Source organism: Oncorhynchus gorbuscha, linkage group LG14 (assembly GCF_021184085.1).
Source record: "Oncorhynchus gorbuscha isolate QuinsamMale2020 ecotype Even-year linkage group LG14, OgorEven_v1.0, whole genome shotgun sequence".
Classification (NCBI taxonomy): Eukaryota; Metazoa; Chordata; class Actinopteri; order Salmoniformes; family Salmonidae; genus Oncorhynchus; species Oncorhynchus gorbuscha.
The window spans coordinates 1,702,113-1,718,638 of NC_060186.1; the positions used below are offsets into that span (position 1 = coordinate 1,702,113).

At 42.0% G+C, this 16,526-nt stretch overlaps 1 protein-coding gene across 1 annotated transcript in view; it reads right to left on the bottom strand.

Moving 5' to 3' along the window:
- Positions 1–6,788: 6,788 nt before the first annotated feature.
- The window catches only part of LOC123995843, a 105,416-nt gene continuing 95,678 nt past the window's right edge, over positions 6,789–16,526 (bottom strand). Inside the window, exons 15-18 of the mRNA XM_046299525.1 lie at positions 16,012–16,298; positions 15,808–15,906; positions 7,508–7,586; positions 6,789–7,042 (exon numbers count right to left, since the gene is read on the bottom strand). Of these exons, the coding sequence (XP_046155481.1) occupies positions 7,031–7,042; positions 7,508–7,586; positions 15,808–15,906; positions 16,012–16,298 (477 nt within the window). The 3' untranslated portion in view covers positions 6,789–7,030. The remainder of the gene's footprint in view (positions 7,043–7,507; positions 7,587–15,807; positions 15,907–16,011; positions 16,299–16,526) is intronic.

The window sequence follows — 16,526 nt, forward strand, 5'->3', positions numbered from 1 at the left end:
TAAATATTGTGTGTGTATATTACTATAAATATTGTGTGTGTATATTACTATAAATATTGTGTGTGTATATTACTATAAATATTGTGTGTGTATATTACTATAAATATTGTGTGTATATTACTATAAATATTGTGTGTGTATATTACTATAAATATTGTGTGTGTATATTACTATAAATATTGTGTGTGTATATTACTATAAATATTGTGTGTGTATATTACTATAAATATTGTGTGTGTATATTACTATAAATATTGTGTGTGTATATTACTATAAATATTGTGTGTGTATATTACTATAAATATTGTGTGTGTATATTACTATAAATATTGTGTGTGTATATTACTATAAATATTGTGTGTGTATATTACTATAAATATTGTGTGTGTATATTACTATAAATATTGTGTGTATATTACTATAAATATTGTGTGTGTATATTACTATAAATATTGTGTGTGTATATTACTATAAATATTGTGTGTGTATATTACTATAAATATTGTGTGTGTATATTACTATAAATATTGTGTGTGTATATTACTATAAATATTGTGTGTGTATATTACTATAAATATTGTGTGTGTATATTACTATAAATATTGTGTGTGTATATTACTATAAATATTGTGTGTATATTACTATAAATATTGTGTGTGTATATTACTATAAATATTGTGTGTGTATATTACTATAAATATTGTGTGTGTATATTACTATAAATATTGTGTGTGTATATTACTATAAATATTGTGTGTGTATATTACTATAAATATTGTGTGTGTATATTACTATAAATATTGTGTGTGTATATTACTATAAATATTGTGTGTGTATATTACTATAAATATTGTGTGTGTATATTACTATAAATATTGTGTGTGTATATTACTATAAATATTGTGTGTGTATATTACTATAAATATTGTGTGTGTATATTACTATAAATATTGTGTGTGTATATTACTATAAATATTGTGTGTGTATATTACTATAAATATTGTGTGTGTATATTACTATAAATATTGTGTGTGTATATTACTATAAATATTGTGTGTGTATATTACTATAAATATTGTGTGTGTATATTACTATAAATATTGTGTGTGTATATTACTATAAATATTGTGTGTGTATATTACTATAAATATTGTGTGTGTATATTACTATAAATATTGTGTGTGTATATTACTATAAATATTGTGTGTGTATATTACTATAAATATTGTGTGTGTATATTACTATAAATATTGTGTGTGTATATTACTATAAATATTGTGTGTGTATATTACTATAAATATTGTGTGTGTATATTACTATAAATATTGTGTGTGTATATTACTATAAATATTGTGTGTGTATATTACTATAAATATTGTGTGTGTATATTACTATAAATATTGTGTGTGTATATTACTATAAATATTGTGTGTGTATATTACTATAAATATTGTGTGTGTATATTACTATAAATATTGTGTGTGTATATTACTATAAATATTGTGTGTGTATATTACTATAAATATTGTGTGTGTATATTACTATAAATATTGTGTGTGTATATTACTATAAATATTGTGTGTGTATATTACTATAAATCTTGTGTGTGTATATTACTATAAATATTGTGTGTGTATATTACTATAAATATTGTGTGTGTATATTACTATAAATATTGTGTGTGTATATTACTATAAATATTGTGTGTAAATATTGTGTGTGTATATTACTATAAATCTTGTGTGTGTATATTACTATAAATATTGTGTGTGTATATTACTATAAATATTGTGTGTGTATATTACTATAAATATTGTGTGTGTATATTACTATAAATATTGTGTGTGTATATTACTATAAATATTGTGTGTGTATATTACTATAAATATTGTGTGTGTATATTACTATAAATATTGTGTGTGTATATTACTATAAATATTGTGTGTGTATATTACTATAAATATTGTGTGTGTATATTACTATAAATATTGTGTGTATATTACTATAAATATTGTGTGTGTATATTACTATAAATATTGTGTGTGTATATTACTATAAATATTGTGTGTGTATATTACTATAAATATTGTGTGTGTATATTACTATAAATATTGTGTGTGTATATTACTATAAATATTGTGTGTGTATATTACTATAAATATTGTGTGTATATTACTATAAATATTGTGTGTGTATATTACTATAAATATTGTGTGTATATTACTATAAATATTGTGTGTATATTACTATAAATATTGTGTGTGTATATTACTATAAATATTGTGTGTGTATATTACTATAAATATTGATCACATTATCCGTGTACGATCATATATTTTGATACGTTGAATGTTAAAATCGTGAAACTACGTTATACATTTGTACCTCCTGTTTCAGGAAGTGATGTCACTGAGTACCGCTCTTATATATAGGACATTCCACCCCCACCTGGGATATGGATGCCTGATGAAGACCTACAGGGTCGAAACGTTGTAAATAAATATCACCTGGGAGCACGAGCAGCAGTGTGCTGCGTTCTCCTTTCTGTTTTCCATGAGTTCACCTACAACTCCAGCACCTGCTGAAAGTAGATAGATGGTAGATCTCTGGTCCTCTTCAGGTTGAAGTTGACATGTAGAAGTTTGTTAGCCAGTGTTATATTTGCATGGCATTACATGAGAGGGTGTTGCCCACAGGCATGTATCTTCTTGACAGGTTGAACCCCCCCAGGCCTTTCTGTCTCAATTATAATAGTAGGGAGAGACTTTAATGTTCTGACAATAACAATGTAGAGGTAGATCACCTTTAACAGCATCTGCTGGGCTGCATTCCATGTGGTTGAAACCACAGTAAAAGTGAGCATGAAAGCAGGGTGTGTAGAGATGGTGATGAGGATGCTTAACCCTTGTGTGGTGTTCGGGTCTGTCTGACCCATTTTCAATGTTTATTAAAAGAAAGATTACACAATTATGTCATTTTTTGTCATTTTCTGTGACAAATAAAACATTTGAATTAAAATAAAACATTCTGATCATTTTTACCAGAGGGTAATAAAAGTGTGTGTGTGTGTGTGTGTGTGTGTGTGTGTGTGTGTGTGTGTGTGTGTGTGTGTGTGTGTGTGTGTGTGTGTAGGTGAAAACAAGTAGAAATGAAAGAAATGTATGCAGTGTGCCAACACGCTGTCTTCCTCTTCCCTGGGCCTGCTGTTTCAACAGAGCACCAATAACCTGTTTGTCTCCCTGCCTTGTCTGTTTGTCTCCCTGCCTTGTCTGTTTGTCTCCCTGCCTTGTCTGTTTGTCTCCCTGCCTTGTCTGTTTGTCTCCCTGCCTTGTCTGTTTGTCTCCCTGCCTTGTCTGTTTGTCTCCCTGCCTTGTCTGTTTGTCTCCCTGCCTTGTCTGTGTGTCTCCCTGCCTTGTCTGTGTGTCTCCCTGCCTTGTCTGTGTGTCTCCCTGCCTTGTCTGTGTGTCTCCCTGCCTTGTCTGTGTGTCTCCCTGCCTTGTCTGTGTGTCTCCCTGCCTTGTCTGTGTGTCTCCCTGCCTTGTCTGTGTGTCTCCCTGCCTTGTCTGTTTGTCTCCCTGCCTTGTCTGTTTGTCTCCCTGCCTTGTCTGTTTGTCTCCCTGCCTTGTCTGTTTGTCTCCCTGCCTTGTCTGTTTGTCTCCCTGCCTTGTCTGTTTGTCTCCCTGCCTTGTCTGTTTGTCTCCCTGCCTTGTCTGTTTGTCTCTCTGCCTTGTCTGTTTGTCTCCCTGCCTTGTCTGTTTGTCTCCCTGCCTTGTCTGTTTGTCTCCCTGCCTTGTCTGTGTGTCTCCCTGCCTTGTCTGTGTGTCTCCCTGCCTTGTCTGTGTGTCTCCCTGCCTTGTCTGTGTGTCTCCCTGCCTTGTCTGTGTGTCTCCCTGCCTTGTCTGTGTGTCTCCCTGCCTTGTCTGTGTGTCTCCCTGCCTTGTCTGTGTGTCTCCCTGCCTTGTCTGTGTGTCTCCCTGCCTTGTCTGTTTGTCTCCCTGCCTTGTCTGTTTGTCTCCCTGCCTTGTCTGTTTGTCTCCCTGCCTTGTCTGTTTGTCTCCCTGCCTTGTCTGTTTGTCTCCCTGCCTTGTCTGTTTGTCTCCCTGCCTTGTCTGTTGTCTCCCTGCCTTGTCTGTTTGTCTCCCTGCCTTGTCTGTTTGTCTCCCTGCCTTGTCTGTTTGTCTTGTCTGTTTGTCTCCCTGCCTTGTCTGTTTGTCTCCCTGCCTTGTCTGTTTGTCTCCCTGCCTTGTCTGTTTGTCTCCCTGCCTTGTCTGTTTGTCTCTCTGCCTTGTCTGTTTGTCTCCCTGCCTTGTCTGTGTGTCTCCCTGCCTTGTCTGTTTGTCTCCCTGCCTTGTCTGTTTGTCTCCCTGCCTTGTCTGTTTGTCTCCCTGCCTTGTCTGTTTGTCTCCCTGCCTTGTCTGTGTGTCTCCCTGCCTTGTCTGTTTGTCTCCCTGCCTTGTCTGTTTGTCTCCCTGCCTTGTCTGTTTGTCTCCCTGCCTTGTCTGTTTGTCTCCCTGCCTTGTCTGTTTGTCTCCCTGCCTTGTCTGTTTGTCTCCCTGCCTTGTCTGTTTGTCTCCCTGCCTTGTCTGTTTGTCTCCCTGCCTTGTCTGTTTGTCTCCCTGCCTTGTCTGTTTGTCTCCCTGCCTTGTCTGTTTGTCTCCCTGCCTTGTCTGTTTGTCTCCCTGCCTTGTCTGTTTGTCTCCCTGCCTTGTCTGCTGGTCTACCGTTTTTCTCACACTCTTTACCCGTTGTAGCGTGTGAAACTACACAATGTCTTGCAGGAACCTTTTCGATGTTATTACAATACATTACTTCAATACATTATTCCAATACATTGTAAAACACTCTACCCCAGCCCGGTGCAAATTGGAGGAGGAACACAACAAATCAATAGCTTTGCATGTGTGGCTACTTACCACAATCAATCAGTATGGCAAAAATCATCTCTGCTCAGAGGGCCTTAGAAATAATCTTTGCAGATAGAGATGCTAGTGTGGAAGGAGCGTCTTCCACTTTGCAAGATTAAGAATTTTAAGAATATGATGATCATGTCTCTGTCAATTCGGAGTCTGACAGTGAGTTGTAAGAAGAGGATGAGATTGACCTTCAGCTAGCCCCAGGACCAGCCCGGCAGCAGAAAGCCTCAGGACCAGCCCTTCAGCAGCCAACCCCAGATCCAGCCCGTCAGCAGCCAACCCCAGGACCAGCCCTTCAGCAGCCAGCCCCAGATCCAGCCCGTCAGCAGCCAGCCCCATGACCAGTCAGTCAGCAGCCAGCCCCATGACCATACAGTCAGCAGCCAGCCCCATGACCATACAGTCAGCAGCCAGCCCCAGGACCAGTCCGTCAGTAGCCAGCCCGTCAGCAGCCAGCCCCAGGACCAGTCCGTCATCAGCCAGCCCCATGACCATACGGTCAGCAGCCAGCCCCAGGACCATACGGTCAGCAGCCAGCCCCATGACCAGTCGGTCAGCAGCCAGCCCCATGACCATACAGTCAGCAGCCAGCCCCATGACCATACAGTCAGCAGCCAGCCCCAGGACCAGTCCGTCAGTAGCCAGCCCGTCAGCAGCCAGCCCCAGGACCAGTCCGTCATCAGCCAGCTCCATGACCATACGGTCAGCAGCCAGCCCCAGGACCAGTCCGTCAGTAGCCAGCCCGTCAGCAGCCAGCCCCAGGACCAGTCCGTCATCAGCCAGCTCCATGACCATACGGTCAGCAGCCAGCCCCATGACCATACGGTCAGCAGCCAGCCCCAGGACCAGTCCGTCAGTAGCCAGCCCGTCAGCAGCCAGCTCCAGGACCAGTCCGTCATCAGCCAGCCCCATGACCATACGGTCAGCAGCCAGCCCCAGGACCAGTCCGTCAGTAGCCAGCCCGTCAGCAGCCAGCTCCAGGACCAGTCCGTCAGTAGCCAGCCCGTCAGCAGCCAGCCCCAGGACCAGTCCGTCATCAGCCAGCCCCATGACCATACGGTCAGCAGCCAGCCCCAGGACCAGTCCGTCAGTAGCCAGCCCGTCAGCAGCCAGCCCCAGGACCAGTCCGTCAGTAGCCAGCCCGTCAGCAGCCAGCCCCAGGACCAGTCCGTCATCATGTTCAGAAATCCACAGGAAATAGCGGTTACGACAACGCGGACAAAAATTCCAAATAATTTCCATAATGTCCACAGAAACATGTCAAACATAGGAGAGGGAAAAGAAATACCTTTCCAAATTCTGTTCACAAAGAGAGGGAGGGAGGGAGGGACTGGTGCACTTCACAAAATAGGATGGCTTCATGAGGCAGGAAAATTATGTGGATATATTGAAGCTCAAGATTTCAGTCATTAAGTTAAAGCTTGGTCGTAAATGGGTCTTTCAAATGGACAACGACCCTAAGCATGCTTCCAAAATTGTAGCAAATTGGCTTAAGGACAACAAAGTCAAGGTATTGGAGTGGCCATCACAAAGCCCTGACCTCAATCCTACAGAACATTTGTGGGCAGAACTGAAAAAGCGTGTGCGAGCAAGGAGGCCTACAAATCTGCCTCAGTTACACAAGCTCTGTCAGGAAGAATGGACCAAAATTAACCCAACTTATTGTGGGAAGCTTGTGGAAGGCTACCCGAAGGCTTCTAACTATCCTCGCTCCTCGCCATGTAAATCTGACAGGAGACAACATTGGGTTTCTAACTATGCTCAACATGTAAATCTGCAATTCTTCTGATTCAGACAGAGCACAGCAATGTGATTGGCTGTGTATTATTGACATTGCAATACCCATATGAAAATACAGTTGAACAGTTCACACAGTTTCATTCTATGATTTTATTACCTAAATGTTTTTTATTTCATTGTAGCCCCTTTGTTGACAATAATTAAATGTGTACATTCATTATGTTATTGTGTTGATACAGCCTGAACAGTAGTTATTTTGGAGAAGTTTCCAACATAAAAGTAGAATATGTCTGACAAGAGGAACAGTCCTGCCCAGTGTGAAAACCAGCAACACACAGCCTTACACACTCAGCTCCCTGTATTCTACAGCTGCACTGCTACAGCTTCACCTGGAGGGGGCGACAGAAACACCCAGATTTAAGGGATAGGACAAAAAGACCAATGACAGACAACACATCTTATCTGAAAGGCTCTCTTGACATAGCTGTCCCAATAGAGTCACTATGAACCAGACACTGACTGGCCATGGGAAATTTTGGGGCCAGTCCATCTTAAAGCACAGTGGGCTGGCCTAAATTGGGTGCCTTACCTCCCTAATCTTACCTCATTTGCACACACTGTATATTTTGTACTGAATTATTGACTGTATGTTTGTTTATTCCATGTGTAACTCTGTGTTGTTGTATGTGTCGAACTGCTTTGCTTTATCTTGGCCAGGTAGCAGTTGTAAATGAGAACTTGTTCTCAACTAGCCTACCTGGTTAAATAAAGGTGAAATAAAATTAAAAAAAATTCACAATCCTCGACTGACTTCAATACAAGATAAACATGTCATAAATAAATATGTCACTCACCCTAACGTCAGGACCAGACTCCACAGACCACAGGTTGGGTTGGTCCTCCTCTTCCTCCTCGTCACCAGTGGGAAACCAGCTAGGATAATATTATACAGACGGATTAGTTTACATCAGATATTCACTGATTTATTGATTTGATATTTAAAGTATTAGGACTCTCCAGCCAGAGACAACATTATATATGACCTCAGGTATATTACTCTGTCAACTAGTAACACAGAGATGAACATCACAGAGACATTAATACAGAGATGAACATCACAGAGATATTTAACATTAATACAGAGATGAACATCACAGAGACATTAACACAGAGATGAACATCACAGAGACATTAACACAGAGATGAACATCACAGAGATATTTAACATTAATACAGAGATGAACATCACAGAGACATTAATACAGAGATGAACATCACAGAGACATTAACACAGAGATGAACATCACAGAGATATTTAACATTAATACAGAGATGAACATCACAGAGACATTAACACAGAGATGAACATCACAGAGACATTAACACAGAGATGAACATCACAGAGACATTAACACAGAGATGAACATCACAGAGACATTAATACAGAGATGAACATCACAGAGACATTAACACAGAGATGAACATCACAGAGATATTTAACATTAATACAGAGATGAACATCACAGAGACATTAACACAGAGATGAACATCACAGAGACATTAATACAGAGATGAACATCACAGAGACATTAACACAGAGATGAACATCACAGAGATATTTAACATTAATACAGAGATGAACATCACAGAGACATTAACACAGAGATGAACATCACAGAGACATTAACACAGAGATGAACATCACAGAGACATTAACACAGAGATGAACATCACAGAGACATTAACACAGAGATGAACATCACAGAGACATTAACACAGAGATGAACATCACAGAGACAACATTATATATGACCTCAGTTATATTACTCTGTCAACTAGTAACACAGAGATGAACATCACAGAGACAACATTATATATGACCTCAGTTATATTACTCTGTCAACTAGTAACACAGAGATGAACATCACAGAGATATTAAACATTAACACAGAGATGGACATCACAGAGACATTAATACAGAGATGAACATCACAGAGACATTAACACAGAGATGAACATCACAGAGACATTAACACAGAGATGAACATCACAGAGACATTAATACAGAGATCACCTGGTTAATGTGAAACATGTGTTCTACTGTAGTGTTTCACTTAGAGCCTGAAATCCAGACCTGTTTTGTGTTAACATCCCATCTAGATGAGATGATACATGTGTTCTACTGTAGTGAGCCTGAACTTCAGACCATCTAGCACAAAAAGTTGCTCCCCTGGTCATATTTGTGCTTGGACTTTCAAAAGGTTAACCCAGAATGTGTTAACACTGTTATTAAAATTATTATTCAAATATTCATTGAACATTTTCAGGAAGTAAAAAAAAATAACCTATAATTTCTGTTCTCTGAGTCTCAGCCTGAGTCCTGTCTCAGCCTCCAGTATTTATGCTGCAGTAGTTTATGTGTCGGGGGGCTAGGGTCAGTTTGTTTATCTGGAGTACTTCTCCTGTCCTATTCGGTGTCCTGTGTAAATCTAAGTGTGCGTTCTCTAATTCTCTCCTTCTCTCTTTCTTTCTCTCTCTCGGAGGACCTGAGCCCTAGAACCATGCCCCAGGACTACCTGACATGATGACTCCTTGCTGTCCCCAGTCCACCTGGCCATGCTGCTGCTCCAGTTTCAACTGGCCTGGGCCCTAGGACCATGTCCCAGGACTACCTGACATGAGGACTCCTTGCTGTCCCCAGTCCACCTGGCCATGCTCCTGCTCCAGTTTCAACTGTTCTGCCTTACTATTATTCAACCATGCTGGTCATTTATGAACATTTGAACATCTTGGCCACGTTCTGTTATAATCTCCACCCGGCACAGCCAGAAGAGGACTGGCCACCCCACATATGCTCTCTCTAATTCTCTCTTTCTTTCTCTCTCTCGGAGGACCTGAGCCCTAGGACCGTGCCCCAGGACTACCTGACATGATGGCTCCTTGCTGTCCCCAGTCCACCTGACTGTGCTGCTGCTCCAGTTTCAACTGTTCTGCCTTATTATTATTTGACCATGCTGGTCATTTATGAACATTTGAACATCTTGGTCATGTTCTGTTATAATCTCTACCCGGCACAGCCAGAAGAGGACTGGCCACCCCACATAGCCCGGTTCCTCTCTAGGTTTCTTCCTAGGTTTTGGCCTTTCTAGGGAGTTTTTCCTAGCCACCGTGCTTTTACACCTGCATTGTTTGCTGTTTGGGGTTTTAGGCTGGGTTTCTGTACAGCACTTTGAGATATCAGCTGATGTACGAAGGGCTATATAAATAAATTTGATTTGATTTGATTTGATTTACTAAAACCTCTCAGGAAAATGTTCAGGGAACCAGAACCTCCCTGGAACCATAGTAAGATGCTCTCAGAACCTCAGAACCTCCCTGGAACCATAGTTAGACGTTCTCAGAACCTCCCTGGAACCATAGATAGACGTTCTCAGATCCTCCCTGGAACCATAGTTAGATGATATCAGAACCTCCCTGGAACCATAGTAAGACGTTCTCAGAACCTCAGAAACCTCCCTGGAACCATAGTTAGACATTCTCAGAACCTCCCTGGAACCATAGTTAGACGTTCTCAGATCCTCCCTGGAACCATAGTTAGATGATATCAGAACCTCCCTGGAACCATAGACCATAGTAAGACATTCTCAGAACCTCCCTGGAACCATAGTTAGACGTTCTCAGAGCCTCCCTGGAACCATAGTTAGATGTTCTCAGAACCTCAGAACCTCCCTGGAACCATAGTTAGACTTTCTCAGAACCTCCCTGGAACCATAGTAAGACGCTCTTTGAACCTCCCTGGAACCATAGTAAGACGTTCTCAGAACCTCAGAAACCTCCCTGGAACCATAGTTAGACATTCTCAGAACCTCCCTGGAACCATAGTTAGACGTTCTCAGATCCTCCCTGGAACCATAGTTAGATGATATCAGAACCTCCCTGGAACCATAGACCATAGTAAGACATTCTCAGAACCTCCCTGGAACCAAATCAAATCAAATCAAATCAAATTTATTTATATAGCCCTTCGTACATCAGCTGATATCTCAAAGTGCTGTACAGAAACCCAGCCTAAAACCCCAAACAGCAAACAATGCAGGTGTAAAAGCACGGTGGCTAGGAAAAACTCCCTAGAAAGGCCAAAACCTAGGAAGAAACCTAGAGAGGAACCGGGCTATGTGGGGTGGCCAGTCCTCTTCTGGCTGTGCCGGGTAGAGATTATAACAGAACATGACCAAGATGTTCAAATGTTCATAAATGACCAGCATGGTCAAATAATAGTAAGGCAGAACAGTTGAAACTGGAGCAGGAGCATGGCCAGGTGGACTGGGGACAGCAAGGAGTCCTCATGTCAGGTAGTCCTGGGACATGGTCCTAGGGCTCAGGTCCTCCGAGAGAGAGAAAGAAAGAGAGAAGGAGAGAATTAGAGAACGCACACTTAGATTCACACAGGACACCTGAATAGGACAGGAGAAGTACTCCAGATAAACAAACTGACCCTAGCCCCCGACACATAAACTACTGCAGCATAAATACTGGAGGCTGAGACAGGAGGGGTCAGGAGACACTGTGGCCCCATCCGAGGACACCCCGGACAGGGCCAAACAGGAAGGATATAACCCCACCCACTTTGCCAAAGCACAGCCCCCACACCACTAGAGGGAAATCTTCAACCACCAACTTACCATCCTGAGACAAGGCCGAGTATAGCCCACAAAGATCTCCGACACGGTACAACCCAAGGGGTGGGGGGAACCCAGACAGGCCGACCACAACAGTGAATCAACCCACCCAGGTGACGCATCCCCCCAGGGACGGCACGAGAGAGCCCCAGCAAGCCAGTGACTCAGCCCCGTAACAGGGTTAGAGGCAGAGAATCCCAGTGGAAAACGGGGAACCGGCCAGGCAGAGACAGCAAGGGCGGTTCGTTGCTCCAGAGCCTTTCCGTTCACCTTCCCACTCCTGGGCCAGACTACACTCAATCATATGACCCACTGAAGAGATGAGTCTTCAGTAAAGACTTAAAGGTTGAGACCGAGTTTGCGTCTCTGACATGGGTAGGCAGACCGTTCCATAAAAATGGAGCTCTATAGGAGAAAGCCCTGCCTCCAGCTGTTTGCTTAGAAATTCTAGGGACAATTAGGAGGCCTGCGTCTTGTGACCGTAGCGTACGTATAGGTATGTACGGCAGGACCAAATCAGAGAGGTAGGTAGGAGCAAGCCCATGTAATGCTTTGTAGGTTAGCAGTAAAACCTTGAAATCAGCCCTTGCTTTGACAGGAAGCCAGTGTAGAGAGGCTAGCACTGGAGTAATATGATCAAATTTTTTGGTTCTAGTCAGGATTCTAGCAGCCGTATTTAGCACTAACTGAAGTTTATTTAGTGCTTTATCCGGGTAGCCGGAAAATAGAGCATTGCAGTAGTCTAACCTAGAAGTGACAAAAGCATGGATTAATTTTTCTGCATCATTTTTGGACAGAAAGTTTCTGATTTTTGCAATGTTACGTAGATGGAAAAAGCTGTCCTCGAAATGGTCTTGATATGTTCTTCAAAAGAGAGATCAGGGTCAGAGTAACGCCGAGGTCCTTCACAGTTTTATTTGAGACGACTGTACAACCATTAAGATTAATTGTCAGATTCAACAGAAGATCTCTTTGTTTCTTGGGACCTAGAACAAGCATCTCTGTTTTGTCCGAGTTTAATAGTAGAAAGTTTGCAGCCATCCACTTCCTTATGTCTGAAACACATGCTTCTAGCGAGGGCAATTTTGGTGCTTCACCATGTTTCATTGAAATGTACAGCTGTGTGTCATCCGCATAGCAGTGAAAGTTTACATTATGTTTTCGAATAACATCCCCAAGAGGTAAAATATATAGTGAAAACAATAGTGGTCCTAAAACAGAACCTTGAGGAACACCGAAATGTACAGTTGATTTGTCAGAGGACAAACCATTCACAGAGACAAACTGATATCTTTCCGACAGATAAGACCTAAACCAGGCCAGAACATGTCCGTGTAGACCAATTTGGGTTTCCAATCTCTCCAAAAGAATGTGGTGATCGATGGTATCAAAAGCAGCACTAAGGTCTAGGAGCACGAGGACAGATGCAGAGCCTCGGTCCGATGCCATCAAAATGTCATTTACCACCTTCACAAGTGCCGTCTCAGTGCTATGATGGGGTCTAAAACCAGACTGAAGCATTTCGTATACATTGTTTGTCTTCAGGAAGGCAGTGAGTTGCTGCGCAACAGCCTTCTCTAAAATCTTTGAGAGGAATGGAAGATTCGATATAGGCCGATAGTTTTTTATATTTTCTGGGTCAAGGTTTGGCTTTTTCAAGAGAGGCTTTATTACTGCCACTTTTAGTGAGTTTGGTACACATCCAGTGGATAGAGAGCCGTTTATTATGTTCAACATAGGAGGGCCAAGCACAGGAAGCAGCTCTTTCAGTAGTTTAGTTGGAATAGGGTCCAGTATACAGCTTGAAGGTTTAGAGGCCATGATTATTTTCATCATTGTGTCAAGAGATATAGTACTAAAACACTTGAGCGTCTCTCTTGATCCTAGGTCCTGGCAGAGTTGTGCAGACTCAGGACAACTGAGGTTTGGAGGAATACGCAGGTTTAAAGAGGAGTCCGTAATTTGCTTTCTAATAATCATAATCTTTTCCTCAAAGAAGTTCATGAATTTATCACTGCTAAAGTGCAAGTCATCCTCTCTTGGGGAATGCTGCTTTTTAGTAGTAGTTAGACATAGTTAGACATTCTCAGAACCTCCCTGGAACCATAGTTAGACGTTCTCAGATCCTCCCTGGAACCATAGTTAGATGATATCAGAACCTCCCTGGAACCATAGACCATAGTAAGACATTCTCAGAACCTCCCTGGAACCATAGTTAGACGTTCTCAGAGCCTCCCTGGAACCATAGTTAGATGTTCTCAGAACCTCCCTGGAACCATAGTTAGATGTTCTCAGAACCTCAGAACCTCCCTGGAACCATAGTTAGACTTTCTCAGAACCTCCCTGGAACCATAGTAAGACTCTCTTTGAACCTCCCTGGAACCATAGTAAGACGTTCTCAGAACCTCAGAACCTCCCTGGAACCATAGTTAGATGTTCTCAGAACCTCCCTGGAACCATAGTAAGACGTTCTCAGAACCTCCCTGAAACCATAGTAAGATGTTCTCAGAACCTCCCTGGAACCATAGTAAAACGTTCTCAGAAACCTCCCTGCAACCTAAAACTTATCGTTCCCAGAACAGGCTGTTTTCATTTCCATTTTTAGAAAGTAAAAAAAAACGCTCCTTTTTACCAGTCAGTAAAGTTATGGTTTCCTCCCCAGAACCAATGGTAAACCAAAAATGTATGTTCCCACAACTTTCAGCAAATCAAATGCGCTAGTTGGGATTCCACTTCTTGTACTCCATGTCATATGCCAAGTTATGTTGACAAGGAGTAGAATGTTACCACAAAATAGACTGGTACCCAGTGTCCTGTCTTTACTATCATTAAACTGAAGATTAATCTTTATCAAATGACTCTCTGTAATTATTATTACGTGATTAAACTGATTAATCATGTAACTGTAATTAACTAGGAAGCATAAACAAACAGTAGATAGTTACAAGGAAATGATAACGGAGTTTCCCTAGTGGGATAAACCGGCATCGCGGCTTGGTGTACAAAAGAGAAGTGGTGGTCGACTGAGATAAGAAACACACAGTTGATCATTATAACAATTGAAATGCTAATCCTTTGCACATGAACGCTCACTCATTCGGGAACAATTGCAATCAATATATATATTTACGCTCAGTGTGTCGTCGGGGTCTCTGTTGAAAAGTTTTTTTCTATTGGAGAGTGTCCGTCCTCTCTCGCTCTCTCTCTCTCGTAGTTAGAATGGATAGTTCAGAGTAACATTCATTCATGTCGTTATAGAATAGATGTTTTGGCAGTTGTCGGTCTTCGCGTTCAATGATACCAAATTCCTAGCTGCAGACTAGTAATTAATATCAAAGACTTGTTCTTATTCTGTCAGTATCGATAGTCTAAGAGTTTAACCACGTGGTATGGTTAAAAGATTCAGCCATCTACTCAAACCTTGGCCCTCTCGTTATCGAGGTAAGCTGGTCTGTAACCTTTGTCCTCTCGTGATTGAGAGAAACATGGTCTGTTGAAAAATTCTCAAAGTGGGGTTTTTATTCTGGAGTTGCAGAAAAGGGCCTGTCCCAGGATGGGCTCATGGACGGTCCTCTGATGTAGTTAAACTCAAAAGAGAATTGTGTCCAAAATCACATTACACTAATTTCAAACAGTATCATCCTCACTCATTCATCTTATACAACATTTAGATGTAAACCTCATATCTGAGGCTATTATATAAACAGCATTATGGTAATGTGGTCATATTGGCTCCCATGAGTTTCACCAAATTGTACCAAACGGACCAGTTCGTAGATGGATTCTTCACCGATCTTATATACCTTCTTCAGAACATAAATGTTGTTGGGACCTCAAGTTCTGTGAGGTTGAAGAAATGCCTTTGTTCTCTATGAAAATTCACTCTGTCTCTATACTGTGGCCATGAGGAAATCATCTCCTCCAAGAATTTACGACCTCTCTCTGACCACAGCAGCCTGTATGTAGAAGACAGGGAAAGGGGGATGGGGCTTGCTGTACCCAAAGAGGGCAACATCATGACACCAGGCTATGGAGATCCGTAGGGTTTAGACTCTAAACTTTAGAGCCTGTTTTGCGAGGGAAACCTGGCAAGACTTGTTTAGCAGGACCTAGCTAACTGTAGACTTAGTTAGCATGACCAGGCTAACTATAGACCTAGTTAGCAGGACCAGGCTAACTGTAGAATTAGATAGCAGGACCAGGTTAACTGTATAATTAGATAGCAGTACCAGGCTAACTGTAGAATTAGATAGCAGGACCAGGCTAACTGTAGAATTAGATAGCAGGACCAGGCTAACTGTAGAGCTGGATAGCAGGACCAGGCTAACTGTATAATTAGATAGCAGGATCAGGCTAACTGTAGAATTAGATAGCAGGACAAGGCTAACTGTAGAATTAGATAGCAGGACCAGGCTAACTGTAAACTTGATTAGCAGGACCAGGCTAACAGCAATCATAAGTTAGGCTAACTGCACCTGGAGGTGAAGAGAGTCTTCTCGTTGATCATCTGGACTCTGAAGATGTTGACAGCCTTATAGACGTCTATCACATCCTGGTACTTCTCCAGTAGATGCCTGGAGAGAGAGACAGGATAGAAAATAGTCACTCTACAATATCACCACACTTGACAAGATTAAACACAACAAAGTGGAGTTGAGACACTATAAACCTCAATATACCTGTAATATGTCCCTGACTTGTCCTTCTGGTTCCTCTGGTCTGGCTTCATGTCATCTCCCCCCCACTGGTAGCATGGGCAGGGGAAGAGGCTTAGCCAGGGGTATAGGCAGGGGCTGGGGCCTGGTCTGGTCCTCTCTCCCAGGGGCAGGTTCTGTGCCAGGTAAGGTCTGAGGAGGGCTCTGGGCAGAAGAGACACCAGCCAGTAGATGGGCTCCTCATTCACAATGTCATGGAAGCTCTGGAGGTACTGACGCACAGCTGCAGAGGGCTGGATGGAGGACAGGTTCTGTAGGCAGGAGGAAGAGGAAAAGGAGGAGGAGATGGAGGAGGAAGAGAGACAGGGAGTTTACTGTGTGGTTATGGAAAACCTGGAGGTACTGACGCATGTCTACAGAGGACTGGATTGAGGACAGGTTCTGTAGGCAGGAGGAGGAGGATGATGAGGAGGAGGAAGAGAGACAGGGAGACCAAGGTGAAGCTATATACAGGGAGTGACAGTACCAGATCAATGTGG